The sequence below is a fragment of the Strigops habroptila genome, chromosome 13 (genome assembly GCF_004027225.2).
Source record: "Strigops habroptila isolate Jane chromosome 13, bStrHab1.2.pri, whole genome shotgun sequence".
Lineage (NCBI taxonomy): Eukaryota > Metazoa > Chordata > Aves > Psittaciformes > Psittacidae > Strigops > Strigops habroptila.
The window spans coordinates 4,259,310-4,284,855 of record NC_044289.2 but is presented as its reverse complement, the minus strand read 5'-3'; the positions used below and the strand labels follow the sequence as shown (position 1 = coordinate 4,284,855).

The window sequence follows — 25,546 nt, the reverse complement described above, 5'->3', positions numbered from 1 at the left end:
CCTAGATTCCCTTTATAGTCTCTGCTCCTTTAGAGATTTAGACAAGTAGCTTAGTATAAACCGCTCTGAACTGCTCTCAAGGGAAACTCTTCCTCTATTACAGACATCTTACAGAAATTATCTCCAGTTAGCTAACATTAATTCTCACAAATAGCTCCCCTTGCCTTCCCCCCATGTCTCCAGTACTTCTATACTACAGCATCTCATGCCTTAACGTCGCTATCTCAAAGGCATCAAGACCTACTTTGAGGCAGCACAAATCAGCAGTCTTGTACCTACTTTCAAGGTTCGTTCTTAAGCAGACAACCTGAAAGTTGATTTAAATCTGGTGAAGACAGTGCAACAGGGAGGTGAGGCTAGGGCAGGTGCTGTTTACAGATAAAGTAACTCCTGCTTGCACAGGAAATAGTTTGCTTGCAGACTGTGGCTGAACTTCTACATAAACTGAGAACCATGCAAATATCTTAACAGTCTCATTTCCAAACAAAGCCATTTCTTCCACTTTTCTTTATGTGAGTCACAAGTCTTTAACAGAGCAAGCCTTAGATAGCAATCACCACTTCAATCCCTAGCTCTGCTCTCCATAGCTATGTAAAGGATGTACCCCCTTCCAAACCTCTTCATTTTTTTTCTCTCCAGTATCAACCTGTAGGAACAAGATTTCTCTTAAAGACTCACGGCCCACTGAGAAAAAACATGCTTATGACCTCAAGGTGACAGCTTAGAGCCAGTAAAACTAGCTCGATTCCAACCTCCTTTCTAGCTACAGCTTTCCCATCTATTTTTGACAATTCCTTTCATCCCCATAATATCAACTTTGTGAAACGTCTGCATATACCCACAGATCTTCCACACTTAGCATTCAGAATTTACCCTTGATGCTTCTAAACCTAGACCTGCCTACATCCACAGCTCTCCTATGCCCAGGCTTCAGCTTTTATGCTTCGGTAAAGTTTGTTAGAGTGAGCAAAACTTGGGAATTCAGTTTCAACAGTTACTCTGTTGGTGGGGCACTGAAAAAGCAAAGCATGCCAGGCAAATCCATTCCTATGCAATCTACAGGTGATCAACTACAGTAGTATTCTCACCAATATGTTTATTAAAGCTCCTTTATAACAGTGGCCACAAAAACATGTAACAAGGGAGAAGCAATAAGTCAAATGTAATGAACAGCAGTTTAGATTCACTTAGCTTGAGATGTAATAAGATTGTTAGGAGTAAATGCTGGACTTGGTATTATGTCAAGTGTTATCTGAAAGCAGTATCATAATACAGGATTACATTTCAGAGGACTGTTCTGTACAATTTACTTAACAGCATTCAAAAACATTTATCTAAACTTAGATAAAATCCTGAATAAAATAGCTGTCAACTAATGGTGGCAAGACACCTTCAATTTTACTGTGCAACTTCTCTTGGGTTTTGTGCAACTCCAAAGTCCCCGAAATGCAACATACTAGTGACTTGTATTTTATTGTAAGAAAGAAAACACTTATGTTTCTAACCAGAAGAGAGATTTCCTTTCAAAAGGCTTACCAGTGATCTGAAGCTGTGATTTCATGGAAAACCCACTGGATGGTCCTGATCTGGACCCACTGCCAGCCATAATACGGGCTGGATCTTGAATCTGGATGAAGACACAACGTAAACATTTGAATCCTCAGAAACTCAAAAATTAAATCATCTGGTTTTTGGCACGTAGATACATTATACTGCAAATAAACCCACCATGCTTGTTTTCTTTCTAGTTCCTTTGCATTTCCCCACAGTCCAGAAAATGGTTTACAAAGGGCTTAGTCTCTACTATTACACAATCTGTAAATATTCATGTCCTACGCAAAAGAGGTCTTTTGATTTTGTTCCTTCCATTTGTCAAGTAACTGAGAAGGAATGACATTCTCACTGCAAAGTTTGCTGTACCTCTTATGTCTGAAAGTATTAGCCTATTTCGATGTCGTAAGTCCTGGGTAAGTTTAGCTGCCCATGTCAAGTATTACTTGGTTATATATAAAAACCCAAACAAACAAACAACCCACAAGCATAGGAAAAAGACTGAAAATGAGTGATTCAATTAAAAAGTGTATTTTGAAAATCTAGATAAACCCATTTCTGTATCTCTCAGAATTGACTCAGATCAAGTCAACAGAGAGGAGCTGTAATTCTACAAAGCACTCAACTAAAAGAGGAAACAGACCACTTCTGAAAGAGGGTAAGACACCCTTCATGTGAGCCCAACCTGACCTCCTAGCGCACCCCAGTCCTCACAAGGGTGTGGTAGCGGGTGCTACTTGATACTAGCCTGGGCTCCTACCATCAAAGCACGCAGATATTCCTACTACTCTTTGAACTTCATTCAATTCAGCATTTGGTTTTGGGAAGCAGGGGAGAAAAAGTGGACACTATGGATCATAGAGCTTCAAAATTGACAGCAGTGAAACAGCATGATGCTATTTTAAAAATAGACATCGCCTTGGATATGTCCAGCCATCCTTGTCTCCTATTCATTTCTAAAACACATTTTCAGCTCAATATCCCCTACCAGCTAAACGAAATATAAACCTCTACAGCAGATTACCCAATGGAAAATGAATGGGTTCTTGAAGACTGCAAATTACCCACTGGATACAACTTCCAGACTACTAACTGCATCCCGTCGTGCGGTGCTCCCTCCTCATTGTGTTCTGTGGTCGTAACCTACCACAGACCCACCCATCCACCTCTATGTCTGATCTCTCTCTCTCTGGGCTCCCATCTGGTGTGGGCTCGCTGCTCTGGCCAAGGGACTGGCTACTGGGCATACACACGCCTCCCAGCCCATTGCTGCACATCTTTGATCAGCCACCAAATTGGAACCCCGGAGCAGATTAACTACCACATGCCAGCTCCCGGGTAGTTTTCTGCACACAATATTCTTTCCACCAAGGAAACTACCATGCTAATACCTGTACCTTGAGCACAAAAGGCTATACACACACAGACAGACTGATAACGCCACAAGTGGCCTAACCAAGCACAGCTCTTGCCCTCCATGTGCCACGCACAACGTTATTTGTAAGAGACCAGGTCTGAATATGGCAACTCTCTTTTTAGAGGCTGCAATCTGTATCCTGTGACAATTACTATGAACCTGATAATTCCATAGGTAGTTTCCAATGGGATAAGAAGAATGGGAAGTTCTTGCATCCTACAGCTTGCTGATGCTGAACTACTGGAGAACATGACACCATCAAAAAGAGTACTAATGACGTGCTTCAACAGTATATAGTGTTATCAGTGGAGTCCAGTACTGTTCATTACTAGATTCCAGATGGAAATCACACAAATATAAATCCTGCTTGAGTGAGAAAGCTTTTAAGATCAGTATTTCAAAAGTAGTCTAAATGCCAAGGATTTAAAGGAAGATTCTTATTCTGATCCTTCTACTGAACTCACTAGGTGTCCTTTATACTTTAAGAAAGCAGCTGAACAGCACCACGACCAACACAGACATGCAGGATAGCCTCAAGGAGTTTGCATTAACAGACGAGCTTCTATTTTCCACCTGGAGAAATAACACTGCCCAGAATACAAATGCAGTTACTGAAGGTGATCATTTCCAACTGAAGTCACACAGTAGGCATATACAGCACACAACATCTATTCAGGAGCATATGCTAAAGCTCACTTTCATTTCTAAGCCTGCAAAATACACTCATTAAAATGATTTTCTGAATATTTCATCATTTTGAGAATGTGCAGAAAAAAATCCTAGCAGCTTAATCACATCTGCAGTGACTGTCCTGTAACATTTGCTGAGTTAGCACATGTATACATGCAAATTAAGGAGTGAGACATGGTTTTCACTAACTAGCTTAGGACAACTTACAGAACCTGTTGCCTCCTAATGCTTCTAGAAGAAAAGAAACTATATTACACATAGAATCATAGAATGGTTTGGGTTGGAAGGGACCTTAAAGCTCATCCATTTCAAACCCCCTACCATGGGCAGGGACACCTTCCACTAGACCAAGTTGCTCAAGGCTCATCCAACCTGGCCTCGATTGTTGAGTTCTCTCAGATGCCATAACATTTCTAATTATTTTTGAGCAATCACACTTTGGAGTCTTACTTTATCACACACTTGCTAATATCCAGCAGCTCCTCACATAAAGCAAGCTCCATTAGTTAACCAGGAAAAGAAAGAGTTCCAAGAAAAGAAGCAGAAAGCAACAACCTATCTGTGCCCTGCACTTCAACAGCCCTATTTCTCATGTTTTCAAACACCTCGACTCCAACGGGTCTTCTGCTCTCCTCGACTGCCAGCTGAGAAAGGCTGAGCAAACAGAATCCCTGGTTCCATGCCAGGCACCCAGCAAGGAAGAGCTCCTGAACTCACACTGCAGCTTCTCCCTCAGCTAGGCACTAATCTAAGCCTTTTCCCTACCACATATATAACTCTGTCCAGATTTTTATAACTCAGAAATTTAACTAACTTTGACACCCCATCTCCCTCAATTTTTTTGCTGGAATGGATCAGCAATTATCAAAGTCTGTAGTGCAACACACAGGAAAAGGGGACGAGCTGAACAGGATCAGCAGGTGGAATTGTATACACCTCATTTTCTTAGGAAACAAGGCTAAAATACATTCATTAGTCAAATACGAATCAGTGTAGATTAATGAACTGCACTTAGAAGTGCAAAGAGATTGCAAAACACAATAAACCCCTCAAGTCACACACATCCATCTGATTTCTATATTTAAGCTTAATTTTTAGCATTTAGCTCCTCTTTTGTTTATATAACAAATACACACATTAAATCTCTTTGGTAAGAAACTACTGTAGTAAGAGCTATCTTTAATAGTAGCATTGTGTAGGATTTCAACTCAAAACCAGCCTAGGGCTGCTTAGAAACTTAATCACAAAATAAACCAACATACACTCCTTAATCATTATTAAAATATTGCCATTTGGTTTTATTACAACAGAAAACACATTTAGGATTCTGTGAAGAGCAAATTATTTAAGACAAGCAGTTCTGTCAGCAACTAGATGTGAAGGGCCATGATGTGTGAACACCAACAAGCATTTTAACTGTATGAGACTTTCGGAACTCTCACCAGTGGAAATGAGCTCAACAATCGCTTTCAAACTATTTCATAAATAATTTTCTGAGCAAAACTATAATCTGAGAAATCATTATAAAGTGGTATGTCTGCTTTATAATTCACTGTAACGCAACAAGTACTTCCACGAACTCAGAATATACACCCAAGTGGGGTTTCTGCAATAGAAAGTTACACACATCTTCATAAATATTTAGGGATTTGATTTGGGTTTGTGTGTTTGGGCTTTTTCTCCCTGGTTTTGCTTTGTTTTACATGATGTTATGGTTTATATTGCCATTTTTGCCCTCAGATGCTGCTACCCTCCTTCCAAGAAACCTGCCAGAGTTTGCAATTTAGAAACATTAGTTACCAGGTTTGAAGGCTGTGACAGAGAGATCAGGGCAGTGTAACACACACTCAGAGCACCTGTGACCAGGTAAGTAGAATTTCCTCAGAAACGAACAAGACAAATGATCTGGCATATAAAAAGATATAATACGGTACATAAAAAGATGTAATACAAAATAACACAGAATGAATATCTTCTTGTTGTTAAAAATAAACCACTCAAATGCTTGCCTGAATTTATTCGGTGGCTGCACACCTACTCCCAGGTAGGTAGGAGGTTTGGTTTTATAACATGCTCCCATAATGTGCAGATCATTAGATAAATTGCACTCAGCTTCATTACTGCATGTGCCAGTGTTTGTACTCAGGCAGGTTTGAACAAATACGCCTTAAAATAAACCTGCCTCACAGTAGGAAATTCGGTGCATGCATCCTTTTGGGATTCAGCTCTTTGAATTCCACCTCTAAGTAGTGTGCTTTCTCAGAAGCCTCCCCTATGGCATGACCTGATGCTACCAGGCCAAACTGCATCATCTGCAGTGGCATTTTAATCCAAGGCAGCGAACTTCATCACCACATCTTTTTTTTGTGAGAGTGGTGTGGAATAACAAGGCAATTCTAGAGAAGTGCAGCCCAGATGCTACACTCTCAGAAAAGGGAAGGCAGAAGGGGATGATCCTCATGTATTTTTCTTTTAAGAAACCAGGAGAAAGAGTGGGGAGAAAAGCAGCTTCAGTTGCTTCCTGGTTAAAGCAAGGTGAGGGAAGAGGTGGAAAGAATCTTCTTACCCTACAGAATCAGGGAGTACACATGAAAGAAAAATGCTGCCAAAGGCTTGAGAAATCTTCAGAGCATTACAGCAATTCAACTTACAGTGACTTTATTCAGTGTTGGGATTCATGTTAAATAACTGACTTACTGAGGAAGGTAATATTATTTCCTATTTATTTGAAAGAATAGAAGAGACAACTAGGTCAGAATGAAACCCCGTGACTATGTATTATACATGCATAGCTCTGAAAATATGTTGGCACATGTTCTTTATAATTTAAAAACTACTGAAATAATTGCACATTGTTGGCTGCTGTAAGCCTTATGTTTAGTAATTCATTTTCAGAAGAGGCTAACCTGCTCTTTACAGGTGTCCCAATTCAAAGTGCATTTGCTGGTTCAATAATCCAGTAAAAAACATCATTGCATCATGAAAAAGCTTATTTACCATAGCTAGTAACAGTGGTTTTGACAACCCCACTGTGTAACCCAGGAATACAGGCTTTCGGGTAAAGTGTAAAATATGCAAAGTTCTGCTTGAAAAAAACACATAAGCTGTAACATGTCCCAGTTTACATTTTACAACAGTTATTTTTATCAACAGATATGGAAGTTACATACAATTGGGAAGAGATGAGATTAGGTATTTCAGAGCAAGTTCAAAGTCACCTGTTCACATTGATACTGCACTTTTTTATGTGTGAGAAACAAAACACAAATGCTCTCCCTTCTTCCCCCAAAACACTGAAGCCTCTTTTTCAATGAAGGCATGGATATGGTGGAAAAGTTCTCTCAAACATTAGCTGTAATCACCCAGTAAGCCCAGGCAGAGCCAGCTAGTTTGGCAACTTACTTGTTTAGCAAATTTGCAGTTACTTTAACTGTTCAAGTTTCATCTTTAAAGTAAAAAAGGCTTTGACAGAGCTGAGTTTATTGTTTGACATTTTTATAAGATTTTTTCCCCTAAAATAAGTTTTATGGGCATGGTCAGTTTTGTCCAAATGAGTAACAAGACACAGAAAGAAAGAAACTGCTGAGTAATCAACCAGGAAGAAAAGAATAGACACGTATTGTAAGAGTGTTGAGTACACATTGGAAAGGGAAGCAATTATGAGGTTTGCATCAAGGGATGTTTATATAAGGAATGGAAACACAGAGGGTTTTAACAGCAGAAAGGCCATTCCTGCATGTGAGCAGCACTACACCTATTCACAGAAAGGCAGTAAAATCAAAGTAGTCTCTGCCATAATGTATCTGCTGAAATGTAAAATCAGAAGCCTAAATGGTCTTTTGAACAGCTTTTGAACCAGCCCCAGGCTCCAGGCTGAACTGCTGAGCTGGTGTTGACACATCTCCACTGCTATCAGCAAGTGTACTCCACAGGTTAGACCCAGCACCACAGGTACACATCCCTTCTGCTGCATACACACTCCGTTTAACTACTCACAAAGCCACATAAAGGCAGCTGCTCTGGTAAGAATGAGTGAGATGGAGACTTGAAGACAATACTTGAGCCCATTCAATAGACCAGCTAAAAATATATTTGTGGGAAATACAATTTAATCACTTTGGGAAGCAACTCAAGTGACATGACCTTCAGAGGCTGCAACAAGGGGAAAGCAAGATAGATAAACCGCGAACCACAAGAGATGCCCAACTTCTGTCCTTTTCTTACTGTGGGCTTGCTAATGAGAAATCCTTGACATTGAAGTAGAAACTTCATCCATTATGCTGTCTTAAAAATGTGTATTTTACATTTTTCCCCTATCTAATTCACGTATAGATAGGTTCATTGTACTTTTGGCTCAACACAGAAACCACTTTCTTGTTGCACCTGCTTACAGGCTCTCATTTCTATACCCTTTCAAGGTACAATGGTATTTCAGAGTCAGAAGTCATACCTCCTTTAACAAGTCATATCTCCTGCAACAGCTATATATAATCTTATGAGTGAGATTATCTGGGTAACTACTATCCTGAATATTACTACTGAGTGTTTTTCTGCTACAAGTAAACATACCTTGTAGACAACTGTAATGGAAATGTTAAGATTAGCATGAACAAAGGAGGAATGGAAATGTGCATGTATAAATCAGGAAAACCAGCAAAACAAAGGTTAAAAGAATGGCTTTTATTGAATAACAAAGGACACTTCTTTTCTAAGGAGTGTTTGTGTCAAGACCAGGATGCCTTCACTCTGATAAGACACAGATGACTGGCCAGCAAAGGAACCTGTGGGTTAAAGAGAGTGCCAGCAGGGTTGCATCACATCACAAACATCATTCCTTTTCCTGTTAGCCCAACAGGAAAACATACTGCAGCAACAAGGAGACGGATATTCCAAATAAGGAATAAAAAACCAACTTCAGCCTTCACTTAAGATTTATGAGGGCTCAATTAAGTCAGATTCTAAAGCAAAGGACTGGCTTAAAACAACTCTTGACTCCCATAAGATATAAAATATCAACCTATAAGGTAGGTTGTCACCAAAAGGAACCCGAAGCATGACAAACAGCTGACAGATACCATTAGCTCCGTATTGCACATAAAAGACACTGACTATATCACCTCAACACACAAATGTCCTGGTGCTTGTGAGTACACAAGTGTGAGCAAAAAGAGTTAAATGATGTGTAGGAGAGAATGAGTGGAGTGGGTAAAATTAATCTGAGACTTGAAAAGTAAACACCACATTCCCTTCCTGTAAAGTCTCACTGAGATTTGCCATACTAATTTCCACCGACCTCATACACAACATGAATGATCAGTCTGACACCCCACTGATACCCTACAATAGGATCAGAAGATGGCTCTGTGCTGTGTTATGAACAGATTTAAAATGACAGTAGCAAAGACTAAAGAACTACAGATTCACAGCCTTAAACACCTTTCTAAAAGCACTGGGACAATTAACCCTCAGCACCAATTCCTTGGGTTTGCTAAGTACCACTTCAAAAGAGAACCAAACATGGGAAACTCTTCTGAATCCACAGTTTCTAAGTTGGAAAAGCTGAAAAATATTTAACCTGACTATCAAAATGAAGAGATTGCCTGAGGAAAGACAGAATAACTCTGGAAACATTGTGGCCAGACATCCAGTGACATTCACACTCTAACTTTTACCTCAATACCAGGGATCATCAGCGTTCCTTATGCAAACTGTGCAGATAGAAGAACTGGTCCAACAACTTCAACCCGCAGAGAAAAATGCTTCCAACAACACTGTCTGCAATCCAAATTAAACTATGGCTTCAGGCCTCTCAAACCAAAGACTTACATTAAAATTACAGAGAATTCATTCATTAGCATCTCTGTGCACCAAGAAACCTGCCTGTATAACCTGCCCCTCAGCAGAAATACTTCATAGGACTTCTTTCTGCATATAGATAGCATTTGATACTGAAGAATTGGAAAAAAGACATGTAAAGAAACAGTACTGCAATATACAACATTAAAAGGGGGTGCTGAGGGGGGGAATCGAGTAGTTTGACAAGTTTCTTCCCTTTCAATAGCACATCAGTAATTCCCCAACCACAAGCTGTTCTCAGGCTAAGGCTGTGGCAGGCAGGACAAAAGGGACAGAACAGGCTTTGCCACCAACTTGGGTAAGTTGCCAATGAATTTCCTTCCTAACTAAAAGGATGCAGCTTTTACTGACTTTTAATGCTCAGAGAGGAACAAAAGACAAAAGTGTACATGAACATCATACGCCTTTTGCTTGATTCCAAGCAGCCTGGCAAAGAAAGCCACTGCAAAGAGCTGCATGAGAGAATTAAAACCATTTGTAAAAACAAAGAGATGGTCTATTTTTATTTCAGCCATTTCCTTCTCATGGTACAATCCATTTCAAAGAGGACAACAATTCATATATGCAAACCACTAAGCCAAAACTGGTTGAACTGCTGTAATCTTAGAAATAGAGCAATATTTAAAATGCCTGGTTCTTAAATACCACTGTTGGAAAACAAGATATATTAAACTTGGCACACGTGTTAACCCACAGCAGAGAGAATTAAACTGGTTTTAGGAAGACAGAGAAGAGAGTGAAACTTGAATCACGCTATGACAAACAGTCAGATTTTTGAACTACTGGATTTACTGGTATTAACTGGACAGTAACTGGATTAACTCCTGCATTTTACAAACCACTGCTTTTAGAAATTTATTTTGGCCTTTTTAACTCTTGTTAAAAAAGATTTTGTAATAATGCGGTTTCAACAGAATACTGCATTGACTCCAAACTGTGCTTCATCCTAACACTTGTGTGATGAGGATTCAGGAGAATGTTTTCAGTGGTAGTGCACAACCGAACTACGTTCTGATCTGTGGACGGGAGGGGAAGCAGCCACCTTGCTATTCACAAAGCAAGACAAATTGCTTTTCAGTCAAGAAACCAGATATTCCAGCTTATTCCTTTTATGGCTGGAAATACCCAGGTGTATCATGGGCTGACAATACACTCACGAAGCACAAGTTGGTTTATAAGGGTTTGTGCTCTTTTATCCATTTCATGATGGACAAAACTATTTTCCTGGGCCCCCTCTTACGGAAGCTTATCCTATATGGCATGATCTTGAAATGGCTGTTGATTGCTGTTTCTTGATGAAGAATCAAATCCCTGAAGGCAATGAGTACACAATGTTTTTACTTATCAAAGACAACTTACCAAATTTAGCCCCAAAACTGTCTCCACAGTAGGTGGTTGTACTGGATTTATGTGGTTTTGGTAGCAGGGACCCTGCAGGGGTAACCAGTGTGAGAAGAGACCAGGAGCTGTGCCGGTGTTGGAGAGAGACCTCCAGGAGACCTACCACTGGCCCCAGCCAAGCCCATCAGAGATGCTGGTAGTGTCCCTGCAATAACACTGCTAAGAAAGGGTAAAAACCACTGTGCAGCAGTTGTGTGGGAGAGGAGTGAGAAAATGTGAGAGAAACAACTCTGCAGACACCAAGGTCAGTGAAGGAGGGGAGAAGGTGCTTCACGCAACAGGGCAGAGATTTCCCTGCAGCCCACGGAGAACACCATGGCTGTCCCCTGCAGCCCGTGGATGACCCCACACTGGAACAGGCAGATATGCCCCGAAGGATGCTGAAGCCTGTGCAGAGCCCACACAGGAGCAGGCTCCTGGCAGGAGGCTGCAGTCCATGGAGAGAAGCCCATGCAGGAGTGGGTTTGCTGGCAGGACCTGTGGTCCATGGGGACCCACACTGGAGGAGTGTGCTCCTGAAGGACTGCATTCCATGGAAAGGACCCATGCTGGAACGGTTCTTGAAGAACCACAGCCCATGGGAAGGCCCCACATTGGAGAAGTTGTATCCCATGGGAGGGACCCCACAATGGAGCACATAGGGAAATAGCCTTTTTGCATCTGACCTTACACAATTCCTGTTATTAGGACTGTTAGACATCTCTAACAAAAAGGCATCAACTTTTAGCAATCAGAACTTTTGCATCTTGGAAAAATTAATTACAGCTTTTCCTCCTGATTCTTCCACTTCCTCGCACTGTGAACCATGTCCTACATGGAGCTTGGTGGAAATACAGGTTAAAAATAAAGACAAACTGCGCTGTAACTTCAGGGACATCCTTCCTCAGAGAAGACAAGCCAGTAACAAAGACTGAAGCAATGTCATTGGCAGACATGTACTGACATAGCCCTAATGGGCAAAAACCCATTTTATATTTCACTTTTAAAAGCAACATTGTTAGATTTCCAGGTTTCTAAACAGAAAGTACTTCAAAAGTATAAACAACATTTTCCTGTGGTAATCATGGAGGAGAATTTTCTCAAGGGAAAAGCTAGTGGTGCGGCCAGGTGGCTATGAGCATTCACTGGTAACTATGCATTACCAGTACACTGAGCAGGTAGCCAAAAGCATTTGGTATTTGCTTGGAATTGTGTTTTGAATTGCAGCTGTTTCAGCAAACCAATATTCTGCAGCATGCAGCCGCGGTTACACTTTACCTAAGGAAGATTGTACCCTAACTGCTCAGAAATACATGAATTTATTTTGTAATTCAGAGATTCTGTTTCTCAACCCTACTGACATTTTAATCGCAACAGACAGCTCTGAGCACAAAGAAGCACTGAAGAGATGGAGCCCAAGAGAGTTACAAAAGAGTGTTACCAAAAGCAAGAATATTTTTGTTCTGTCTGCCCTATAAAATCTCATTTTGCCCTACAGCTACATTTATGCTTCAGCTGGCTCTGAGGCTAAGAGGTTCCTACAAAGCAGAACCCCAGTCCTGAGCATCTCAGTCAAATACTTATGCTGGTGATTGCAAGAGGTTATTTTAGACCTTACCATGAAAGATGAAAAGGAAATTCTCTGAAGAACTTCACCAAAGTCTCTTCCTGCCTGTTGCTACGGAAGGGGAAGGAAATAATCTATCTGGAAGCCTCCACTTACCATTGCATTAGCTACGTGACATGGTAGTGAGAAGAGATGGTCACACAAATCCACAAGCCATAAGCCATTTTATTCATATTAAACTGATTTTTAATTAGGGCAATGAAATAATCTTAACGTCATCACCCAGAACGAAAATTTTAAGTCACAGTTCTAAGTTATTTTTTCCCCTTTAAGCAATTTTCTTACTTGTAATCTATTAAGTGATGACTACCTGCAAGAGATACCTCGAATCACCTCCCTTTTACCCATCTTTTCGCAGTTTTAACAGTTTTCCTGAAATGCAAGAAGTTAGTAGAAATAGTCAGGAAAACCACAAATTAACATTTCCATATTTCAAACAAAGATACTCAAGGATTACGAGTTATTCCACATAAAACACATGAACAAAACCTGCAAAGATAAAAAAAAAAACCCACACCATAAAAAAAAATAATTCAATTTTTGCCTCTAATGAAGTAGCCAGAAAATGAAGGACAAGGAGACAAATTACACACAACAGACACTGATTTAAAGTTGGGGTACAAAGCCTCTCACACAGGATGAGGAGAGTTTGGTTTTACTCTCAGACATTTCTGAACACAGTCTAATGAACTTTCATCAGCATTTGATCTTCTCTCTCAGAATCTTCCTACGTACATTTTTGTCCAAGTTTCTCGATACAATGACAGTGAGTGACACTGTAGTTTCAACCTAACACATATCCTAATGCATACATGTGCACAAACATCTCGCACTGAGCCTCTCACATGTCCCTGTCATACTGCTACTGAAACGGATCAGGAAAAACAAATCATATTTAACATGAAAGTTAAAATACGAAGGTACTTAAAGATAATATTTCTAAAAGAATATAATTATATGACAAGATTTATTTAATGATTTAATTCTTAAATGTGTAATTATTTTTCCAGCATATGTTTGTATATTCATTTCCTAAGGCTCTCAGTTGAAAGACTAAGAGCTTCTAACCTAACTCCTTCTGAACCATTCTCCATCTCGCTGTTTTCCAAAAGTAATTCCAGGGTTAGGGAATGTAACAGGTATTCCTGTAATACCTTTGGATGTGTGTTTACATGCACCTTTTGTTAATAAAAATCCACGTAAATGCTTCTCTTTCAGTTTAGGTTTCTTTTTGGTTTGTTTCTTTTTTCTTCCTGAAGGCTTTTCCTGCTTCATTTTGTACACTTGTTCCTACTGCACACATTCAAGGGAAAGTAAAAGAATTCCTTTCTAAAAGTTGTATTTAAAAACAGGACTATTCCTTTTTAGGTCATATTAGCTTACTGCACTGTCTCCTGGCTCCTAAGCTTCACTGAGGGAAATACCTGCCAAAACAGATTCTTATTTTATTACAGAGCCATTGTACTCTAATCTTTCTAAAAGCTTCTTGTACACACCTCTCAGAAATACTGTAGTTAACTTGTCTCTTTTCTCTTATAGCATCTTTTAGAATGGCGACAGCCTTTTTCCAGCGCTGACAGGCTTTAAACTCTCACTGTACCTTCCTTAACCAGATTTGCTGTGGCCATGTCCACATCAGCAAGTAGCAAAATGTAACAGCAGCAGGGGTAGGCAGTAAGAGGGGTCTGTAGCTGCAATACCAACACTGTACACATTTCTGCAGTTTGATTTTGGAACAGCTTTATTCTGACCCCACACCAGTGGGACTGCGGCTTCCAGTTTAGTTTCATGCAGAAGCAAGTCAGCTTCCCTGAGCCGAGCTCATCACAAGTCAAACCAAAGCACAGCCTGTGAGAACAATCAGGGGATTCATTTCCAAAGTGGACTCTTTGTCCACATAAAAACAATTAAAACACTAATGCAGAAGCATTCCCTGTTTCCCATTCCCCTGCTCCTCTCTAGCATGCATGCTGGCCACATGGAAAACCTCCACAGCCCTAAGTTATGTTCACTGACTCTAGCTTGTTCTATTGCATTAATTCTCAGCTCGTGGATGTATTTTCATGCATGAGTATGCTTAGTCACTTTGTGTCAGGACTTCTGCCTTTCACTCTGTTTTGACAGCTTCAGAGCAGATTCTTCCATAGAATGTTTCCCTTTATAAAAAGATCAAAAGGAAACCCCAAAGTTTCCCACTCTCCATCATTGCTTTTTCCCTTCTACACAAAATGAAGGTTAGAAAATTCTTCCTGCAAAACTACTGGAAAGACATGACCACAGCAGTTAAAACTAAATAAATAAGGATGCTCTTAGACAAACAGATTAAGACTGCATTTAAAGCATATATTTATTTAACTCGAATGACTAATGCACAAAGTACTTGTGTCTGCAAATTGGGTAACCGATAGTGCTTCTCTGAGGCCTCAGCAATGGGCTGGACCACAGAACTACTTGTTTCATGTGGAAGTAAGACCAGTAACTGCGTATCGCTACCAGGTAAACACAAATGTTTCTTTTTACAAGAAGGATACATTTCCAGAAGTATTAAGCATCTACAGAGATGCTAAAACCGGAATTTCTTTTCCCATTAATCCTGTGTGCTAGAGAAAATAATTTGCCAGAACTAACATTTCTGATAAATCTCTGAAGTCATGTTTGAGCTCGGTGAAGCCCAAACTGCCATGCAAAAGTGAAAAGGTCACTCAGCTCCCCATTCCCAGGTACTGAAAAAGGCAAATGTCCCTCATTTGTTCTAAAGAACAAGAAGGATGATCCAATAAACTACAGGCTGGTCAGTCCCCTCTCAATCCCAGGGATAGTCACAGAGCAAATTCTCATCAGAGCCATTGATTAACACATTATAGACAGAAAGTGATTTGGATTAGTCAGCATGAATTTATGAAGGGGAAATGATGGCTTTCTGTGATGAGAAACAACAGTGACAGCAGTGGATGCTGGTTACCTTTGACACTGTCTCATACAACATCCTCGCAGACAAAATGAAGTAGTGTCAGACAGAACTATGGGGTGAACTGAAAACCTGGTTGAGCTGCAAGACTCGAGGGGCTGTGCTCAGCGGGATACAGTCCAGCTAAAGGCCAATCCTTAGTGCTGTAGCCAGGGTACGCACTTGGCCAACACTGTGCGACTTCTTCATTTATCAGCTGGACAATGGGACCAAGCTCACCCTCAGCAAATATGCTGATGAAACAAAAGTTTCACCAAAGCAAGTGCAAAGTTTTGCACCTGAAAAGGAACAAACCCATGTGCTATTTTACATTTCATATGCACCCCGATTCCTGTCTGATTGTAATTTTCTTTTGCCATGATAAGAAACCTCACAAAACATTCACATAGCACTGCCTTGGAACCTGTGGTATGCCTTATTATTTACATAACATCAGAGATGGGGAAGTCATTGAATATCATGGTTGATACTCTGTTTATTGAAAAAGACATTTTACTTTGCTGATGGCAGGTGTCCAACTGTTCATACCTTTAAGAATTTCCTTCCCTTTAACTCACATGGCAGTAACTTTCCAGAGCAAATCTGGACAGTAAATGATATGTTGCTCCGTATCTCTCTTACACATGATAAAGCCTCTGTCCCCATCTCTGCAGTACTTACAATCAAATTACTCTACACTAAAAATATCCCATGTGTAACAAATTTGGACTGCTGTGTCACTTAAAGGATGCTGATCCCCTAAGAGCTTCTCAAAGTTTCTCTGACGTATGCATATAAACTAACCCAAACCTCAGTGAGAATGAATGGCAATGAAGTTTCTCTTATGATATAAAACCAAACAACAATGATATTGCCAAAAATCCCAGTGACATATACAGGTAATTTGATTGTGAGGGCACAAAATAGCTGCATACCAAGCTGATAAATCCACATCAGTGTGCTGGTCTACCACTTCAGCCTTGTGTTTTTAACATATCCACTAACTTTCACTCATTTCACAGTTCCCAGTGCATACATTTAGCTCCCTTATCTCATTATTGCAGAAATACCACAGAGTATCACAGTTCAGATGACAGTTTTATGTTATTTCCCAATTAAAAAGGGGGAAATCATTAACCTTCATAAGCAAACTTCAGAAACTGCAGAACTTCATTTGACGCTCATGGGAAGAGAGCTAAAAGACTGGTATTAGCAGATCTATTGGAGAACCACTTGAGCTTTAACTAATCTGACTGCTTATTTTGTGCTTTGGCATAAGAAGAAAACTACTGGTTTTGTATCACAGCTATTTTAAACTGTATTTCAAAGGCATTACTTCTGAAGTGTCATTAAGAAGCAATCTATATTATCAACTCTCACAACAGAACAAAATGCAAGGCCACCACCTTCTGTTTCACCATCCAGCTTGCAGCTTTAAAGCAAGTCACTTTAGAAGTTACATATTCAGTTCTTAACAGAGGACAGCATCTACGCAGGACTTTGCAATCTCCAGCCAGTTTTTCTTCTTGTTTACAGCTCAATGCTTGCTCCAACATATTTCCCCATTCCATTTGCAGCACTATATTGTGTATTTAGCGGCTCATACACACTCTTATTCAAAGATACATAAAGATTTTAACTCTGGGGGGGATGGAAATAGAAAGCTTGACCACTAAATTACACTATTAGCTGTAATCATTACTAACAACTTCACCCACTACTACAGTTGTTTTAAAGAATGTTTTTAAAAGAAGCCTTTTGAAACGATGTTGTTTACTAGCAGTCTAGAAACCCGGAACCAAACCCAGATTCTGTCACCTGGAAGACATTTTTCAGCCTGGTACCTGCACTAACCTGAACATGGTTCTTTAGTATGTTCTGTTCAGAACTGTACAGCATGCAACACACCTTGTTTAAGACGTGTTCAACAGCACCAAATGAAGGTTCGCACCTGTACAAAGGTATCTCTCTCTGGGAGGTAATGACGAAGAGATCCCCAGGCACAACTCCAGAACACAGATACGAAGGGCCATGGAGATATCAGTAGAAAGATACTGGCGAAGGATATTGCCTGACAAAAACTATCTTGCTGAACAGACTGTCACTAGAGGTACCTGAGCAATAAACTAAGCCAAAACAGACGGCACAGATCTGCAACTCAACCTGGCAAGGCTCAAAGAACTGCTTCATTCTCTACTACCAGTAGCAACCACAAACCTAAACTTGACTGATTATTTGGTATCTCTTGAAAAAGAAAGTTCTTTGTCACTTGCTGCTTGTACTTGCTTTAACAAATTAGCTAGTACAAGATACAGTTCCTCGTGATTAACTTGGACTCCACTGTAAGAACAAGAACTACTGTAGCCAATGCACTGAAATTCGTACAGTTAGCAAGGTAAGAACATACACACACTGCCCCATAAGAAAAATAAGCTCTTTCTCTGAATACTCTTAAGCATTGCAAATAATCAAAGAAACTAGGACTGGAAATCTAGTATTTGCAACAAAATGAAGTAATATTCCCATGTGTTAAATTCAGTGCCAGCTGGAAATAAAGTTTGCCTATTTTCAACCTAAATTATGCATTACTAAAGTAAAACACACGAAGCCAAAAGATGTAATGGAAATGAGAATTTCTGGGAGGGTGAGGGGGAAATTGAGATGATTTAAGTAAACATGAAGATATCTGAAAGTCTGCTATGGGTCACTGTCTTTTTTAGAACTGCAAACTGCTGCAAGCACAATCTTATGTTCCAGAGGAATCATCTTCATGCTTTCTAATTCCAACAGAAGTCCACCACCTGCTTCCTGGGAATCTTTTGCAAGTGACCAGATGGCAACAGGAAAGCATAGCCAGGAGGGGACAACACAATCACCCCAACCCTGCAACATTCAACTGCTTGCTACATTCCAGCCCATGCCTCTGAAAAATAAAACAGAAATTATAGGGAAAAGATGGATTAGAATTGCACCACTACCTCAGTATTCTCAGCAATTCCATATAACTTGGGTTTTGTGGGGCTGCCCTAAAACCCTTTTGCCCTTTATCAGAAGATAAAGTAGGCTTCTCTTCTGAAACCTTTGGTTACCCAAGACTTTCAACTGTAGTAATAAATAAAATCCTTGAATGAAAGCTTAAGTCTTTATGCCCCAGATCTTCTATGCAGAACTGACAACAGCACACTTAAAGAGCAGGTTTATCTGCTAACAACAAGCTTTAATTGCATCCTTCAACTTCCAGGGAATCACCATACTGCAGGGACACAACTTAAAGCCCATAGGTATGTGAAGAAGCTTAGAACTGCCTCCTGAACTGAAACTTGACAGGGAGCCAGAGGTAAGTGCACAGCAAGAATGATAGGAGCACAGTTATCAGGGGAGCACAGAGTCCTCCTGTAGCAGTCTGATACTGCTGAAGGAGTGCTCCGACCTTTCCCTTCGTGTTCCTCCTGGTCACACAGCCCTTCCCCATCTTTGTGCCAATTCCAGTGCTAAATTGGCATTCCCTGACCTGTTTAAATTCAGTAAATCCTCAGGAAGAAGATAAGCCCAGAGTTCCTGAGAACTGAAAAACTAGTTTTAGTTTTATTTTTAATAAAATAGGCATATTTCACATGCCCTGGCAAACTGTTCTATACAAGGAAAGTAGTACAGTGTGAACACACTTACTACACTGTACATACACTCCTTCATGGCTTACTTGTCCATGCAATATGTGGCAAACCAAAAAGGTACACACATACTGGAGTAAAAGTCTATAGGGTCATAATACTGCATAATGACCTCGTTAATCAGCACAGCAGTCTTCCAGATGCAAACCCCGAGTCTGCATGTGAGGAGGTCTGACAATTTTGTTCAGACATGTTTTATTTAGCTTGTAATGTATAAAAACCTTCCCGCATTTGATTATAAGTTGTGACAGCAGAAATACAAAATAGAGAGTTTACCATTTTAAAAATGGGAAGTGAAAGACCAAAAAGCAAAGCAATCCCAGCTGCGGCACAGGCTTTCTCTATAGATAGATCCTACCCCTATCATTACTGTCTACAAAGTCCCTGCACTCTTAACTCCCACATTGCCCACCCTTAACTGTGCATTCATTTTGTTGGTATCTTCCAGAGTCAAACACAGTGTTTACTGGGAAGTTCACAGCTTTGAGGTGAACATACATTAATCTGAGAGCATTTTCACCTCCAACATCACCATTACTTTGTTCAGACATTCACATCCCAGGTGAAAGCAAGACTATTCTTCACTCTTACCTTTTGTTTTAATAACTCAAGTTGTCACTAATGCCATAAAAGTCTCGTAGTTCTGAGGGCCTGGTAGGGATGGGAGGAAAGGGAAAAGAAAGTAATGATATAACACACCTCACAGGACTGTGTTTAAAACCTTTACACCTCCAAGAATACCTAAATAATCCACCAGCAATGGCAACAAGTTTCCACACAGAACAAATGCACTCGCTCAAGTTAGATTTCAGAAGAGGGGTTAAATACACTGATCCAATGGTGCACAAAAAGAACAATGAGAACACCCTCACCTTGTGATCACTTATTCATTGACCTGAACTAGATCTGGTTCAAGCAAATGTTTAACAAACGTAGCATTGCTCTGGAAATTGGTCATTCTAAATACCCAGCACACACTGCATTTGCAGAAGACAAAGATATTCTAACACGTTAGAACATCATGTTAAACTCAATTTAACAACCACAAAATGGAGTATGCCCATTATTTGCAGCAGTACTGCCCACTGTTAAGTTTTCCTCTGTATCTTCAGGTGATGAACACTTTTAAATGAAATTAAAATAAACTAAATAACACAATGTAAAATAAACCTGAAAACCCAGGTGACAGCTATTTAGTCTGGATAGCCATAGAAGTAAGAGAGTAAGGTGGTCGGAGTGCTTTCCTAAACCCCCAGCATTGCCCTCCTGTTTCCTGTTATCATTATACACATTCTTCCCCTTCAAACAGCTGGAATAAGAAGCTGCTTTGAGGACTACATCACTGATGACAACATGGGCCCTGGATGAATCGTGTACACTGAAGAACAGAAGCAGCCTTGCTATCCTTACACAAAAAACAAGCCAGTATCACACTGTTACTTTTTATCTTCTAAGCTCTTGTATTTTCTTTTTCGTCGCTTCCCTTAGCGAGTGAAGTGCCCTTCATATGCAGGATCACCCCAGGAGGTCTTAACTTGAACAGACAGCAAAGGGTGTTCAAATACAGGTAAAAATCTAGTGAGAATATGCAGCTTACCACTTTCACAAAGGTTAGTAAGCCTAGCTAAAGATCAGACCAAGCACATAATCATCTCATGAACATTTTTACACATTAATCCCGGTATTTCTTACCTAGTCTCTGAAATGATGTATTTACAGCAGTAGGAAATACACACATACATACACACACAAGGCACTTACAGAGGTAAGCCCTGTGAAGAGACTTTAATCAGTGATCCAATGGTCAACTAATTCAACTCTGACAAGCCAAAGTAAAAACACTTTAAAGCTGAGGAATCCTTAAAAAGGATCAGCTCACTCCAGCCAGCTGCTCTGCAAATAAATCAAGAGAAGAGCAGCTCACGGCACTGGTAGAGCAAGATCCAAGGTGTCAGAAAAGTACATACAAATGCAGTATTTGGAGAAACAGCTCTTAATCCATTCAAATGTTTATGAAACCAGCAGTGAAGAAATAATATTTGGATATCTGAGCACTCTAACTGTCAAGCAAGAGTAATGACTATTAATATATAATTAAAAGACAGCACTGGGGATAGAGGCAGGCACTAGAATGGATACTGACCAAAAGCATGTTAAAAATTAACACAATCTGCTCTTCCATGTCTCAGCACTTCCTCTTCAACTTGCTCAGCACCCAGTCTTCGTTAGCTTTTCTCACTGCACTGGACAAAACAAAGCTAAAAAGGGCAGTAACCACTTACAAATGACTTGCACTGGCAAAAGATCCATCACAATCATGTGAAACTGAATGAATCAAAGAGCCCATTTTATTTTTAAGTAAACGAACATGCTCTCAGTCACAAATTCTATTCTTGATGGATATTTCACTGCAAATGGCTATCCATGTGATGAATAAATGAATAAAACAGAACCAGATTATAAACCTGCCTTTACTATGTCTTTTTCTATTCAAGATCACTTTAAACCTTAACTGATCTTTGTTTTCCTTAACATAAAGCTTTTAAAAAGATAACCAGGTATTGAGCTAATACTAAGAGAGAAAAAGTCTATTGAAAGGCTACCCTTGACAAAAAGCTAGGCCTTTAAAGAACAGAAAACAGAGCACAAAGATTTCATACAGGCTGATATTAACACCCTCTTCTTGAAAGCTCCAGCTTCTCCATCATGACCTACCCAAGCCCAAACACGAGATCTGTACATTTTGGGTAAAAGGTAAGTCACCCAAGTTTCACTTCTTCTTGATTAGAAACAAGGTTCCGCACAATAAAACTTTAACAATCCGCCTGAAGAGAACAGACCTTTTCCTGCTTACCAACAATACCATTTGAATCTAAACTCTGAACTTCAAAATCAATGATCTAAATGCAAACACGCAAGTAGTTCTTCTCATGCCTGAAACAATAGGTTTCTCCTACCAGCATGGTTTAGAATAGCTCAGGCAGGTGGGTGGAAGGCAGGCATTATCAGTTTCTAAATGGGAGGACTGTAATGAAACTTAAAAAAGAGAGAACAGCATATTAACATACTGCCAAGTTTAAAAAATGATTTGAATAACCAGCATAACAAGATCTAGTATCGTGTTTCCTCGGGGGGGGGGGAAAATGTGCCCTTGATGTTTTACCAGGAAGTTTGTTCTATGCCCGTGTATAGTAAAAGTAGAAATTGCCAGCATAACTGAAGAGCCGGTCATACGAAACAGGGCCTTGGCTGCTTTAAAATGCTCTTTCTCAATTTGTCACAATCCTTTCATTTCTATTAAGTCTAATTTGCAATTCTTATGAAGAAAAAGATCAATCCTTCAACTGCAGCAACTCTGCACCACGGCAAGTCAAATCCAAATGCTCACTTACAGAAAATGTTCAAGTCCATATTGCTTTATTCTTCAGACAAGAGGGATGAAGAAGAAAAACTACCTTTCCCTCTCCAAACTGCAGGCACAGAATTAGCTCAGGTAACAGTCAAACCAAGCCCAAGGAGGATTGCATAAAATCTTTAAAAATACTCAATTTATGAGACAGTAAAAAATAAGTATCTAGAAAGAACAGAATCCTCCCAAGCTAGACTATAATCATGGCTTGTCTACTTCCTCTTCTGAGGCAAGCACACACTTCAAAGTGCTTCGACAGCTGGCCAAAGTACGGTTACAGGAAGCAACTGAGGCAAATACTCTCCTCTAGGTTATGCACACATATTCACTTTCCTTAGGTGTAAGGGCACAAAGTAGTTCCTTCAATTATACATAAGTACAGCAGACTGACAAGAATTAGAACACTACCTGAACGCTACTGGCTAGCCAAAGAGAAAGGCTTCAAAATAAACAGCATCGGTGACAGCACTCCCAGAAGTTTCACCACTACCATTTGCAAGGAGTTTCTCCTCTGCTCTAACCCTACAGATTCTTTTCCTTGCTTTTAAGCAGAAATCAACTGAAAAACAACATGAGAAGCACTTTACTATGGTTGAACAGATCTACCACTTGGTTTAAACAGCTTTAAATTTACAAAATATGTTCATTTAGATGCTATCCACTGAAAATGCTGTTGAGAAGCCACTTATCTATTGCATATGCTCTACAATAGAAGAAAATGAATTTATTTTGTAAATCTCTCATGAAATATTTTTCAAGCAATGCTAAGGCAAGCTTGCTAGAAACAACCATTAATTTCAACTCTACAAGAGAAACATCATGCTACGTTACTACCTGTCTTCTTATTTATTCTGTGGTTAACTTTCCCAAACCATTTTGAAACTCAGAGACAAGGAAACACGACAACTTCATATTTCGCATCTGTTTCACCACAGAAGAAACAGAACTTTAAGAAGGGAGAGAAAATCGAGAGAAGAAATCGAGGTGATGCCACTTAACTAATAAATTCATGTAAATAATCTTCTCTCAAAGTCTCTTAAGCCCCAAAGTAACTGTTTAATCTTTAAGAAGCTTTCAAAGTTAGCACTCAGAAGTCTCAGTTATTTTCCACTGCAACATCATCCTTCATATGCACTGAATCAGTTCTTTGTTTTGAAGACAAGAAAATTCTCTTTGGATCAGAATGCTACATATTATTTCACTGATCACTGGGAGGTGAATGCATTCAGTGCAGTGATTAAAACTGTCAGACACTACAACTAACAATGCACACTAGACAAAGTTCAGATTCAAACGGCTATAGCAAAGAGCAATGTAATTGTCATTACACTAGAACTGCTCTGGACTTTTGCTGTAAGAAGAGAGAAAAGAGTTTAAATTTGGTTGTTGGGTTTTTTGGTTTTTTTTTTTTTCCCCAAACAATTTTTTTAGCACTAAAATCCTCAGAATCAAAGACAGCTTGCAGTTCATATTTAATTTTTAAACATCTATGCCTTTTTTTCAGGTAAGTACAAGCAAGCAGAGCTGGATCTACTGTCATACCCTCAAGACTGACTGTCACCTTACAAGTATCAGTCTGTAATTCTCTCTTCGAAAAGGATGAGTGTCAGGGTAGCAGAGACCAAACAAAATGATGAGAAACTCACTAAAATAAGCAATAATATATTGGGAAAAGATGGTCTAAACTACCCTGGTTTCTGACTTCTTTGATTGTAATTAAACTATAAAGATAAGTTTTGCTGGGGATATTTTCTAAAGCCTCAAGGGTAAAGGATGGCACAAAATGACAACAGATATCCCAAACGCTACACCTGCCTTTCCCTCTGCATCACACACAGATCTGAAGCTCTTTTGTCCATTTAACATGGCAAGTTACAGCTATTAAAACCAGCTGAATTTTTGGCTATCAGAGCCAACTAAAGGCATCCTTAAACACCATCTTCTGCTTTTATGGGGATGCTGTTGCTACACAAGGTCAGACACCGTCTTTGGAAGCACGAGGGTTAACGGCTGGAACTTGTCCGTGTTTCCAAAATAGAGCGGTGGCACCAGCGCTGCCATTCTGCTGTGTTTACAAGAGGGAACATAGTTCAGCACAAACCTCCAGCTACAGTCACGCTTTATCACTGGGAAACATTACTTCAAGGCACGGCTGTACCCCGACGAGACAAAGGCAACGAAGCCTCGCAGAGTCTGCAGCGTGAACTAGAGGGACCCCAGGACGGAGGTGACGCGCTCTTCAGAGGAGCTAAACACGAAGGCTTGAGAGGGCTGTGCTACGGACCGATTGCCGGAAAACAAAGCCTCTGACGGGAGCGAATCCCCAGGGCCCAAAGAGGGTGAAGGTTTCGAGGCTAACCTCAGCGACACGGAGCCTGGAAAAGGTGGCAGGGGTAAATGCTGCTGGGGGCAAGCGGAGCAAGCGATGCAGAGCTGGGGGAAATAGGGGCCCCAGCCCGGGGTCCGGCAGGTGCCCCAACCCGCCGGAACGAAGGGGTTCCCCAACGCAGGCCGGCAACGCCAGGCAGCCCTCGCAGGGCAGCGCCGGGGTCCCGGCACCGCCGCCCCGTGCCCCGGGGAGAGAATGACGCTGCCGTCCCAGCCCGACCTCTGGCCCAAGACCTGCCCCCGCCAGGGCCCGGGGAGTCAGCGCGGCGGAGAGGGGTTCCCTCAGCGAGGCCCTCCCGGGGCGAGAAGCCCCCCAAGCAGCCAGGCCTACGGCCGCCGGGGTCCCTCTCGCCCCCCTGCCTCGCCACGGCCGTCGAGGAGAGCGCTGGGGAACGCCGTGCCCTGCCGCGCCCGCCGCGCCCCGACCCCGCCGCGCCCGCCACCGCCTCCCGCTCCCCGCCCAGCCCGCGGCGCGGACCCCGCTCCCTCACCGGGCACGGGCGCAGGGGCTGCTCCGTCCCTCGGCCAAGATGGCAGCGGCTCCAGCCCGGCCTGAGCCAGCGACTTCGCAAAGTCGGGCGGGAGCTGCGCATGCGCCGAGTCCGTCCGC

General features: G+C 40.9%; 1 protein-coding gene across 1 annotated transcript in view; it reads right to left on the bottom strand.

Annotated features, from left to right (window-relative positions):
• Positions 1 to 25,521, bottom strand: part of ITCH (itchy E3 ubiquitin protein ligase) — a 58,910-nt gene extending 33,389 nt beyond the window's left edge. The window contains exons 1-2 of the mRNA XM_030502849.1: positions 25,428 to 25,521; positions 1,537 to 1,627 (exon numbers count right to left, since the gene is read on the bottom strand). Coding sequence (XP_030358709.1) covers positions 1,537 to 1,606 — 70 coding nt within the window. The 5' untranslated portion in view covers positions 1,607 to 1,627; positions 25,428 to 25,521. The remainder of the gene's footprint in view (positions 1 to 1,536; positions 1,628 to 25,427) is intronic.
• Between the last annotated feature and the right edge of the window lie 25 nt (positions 25,522 to 25,546).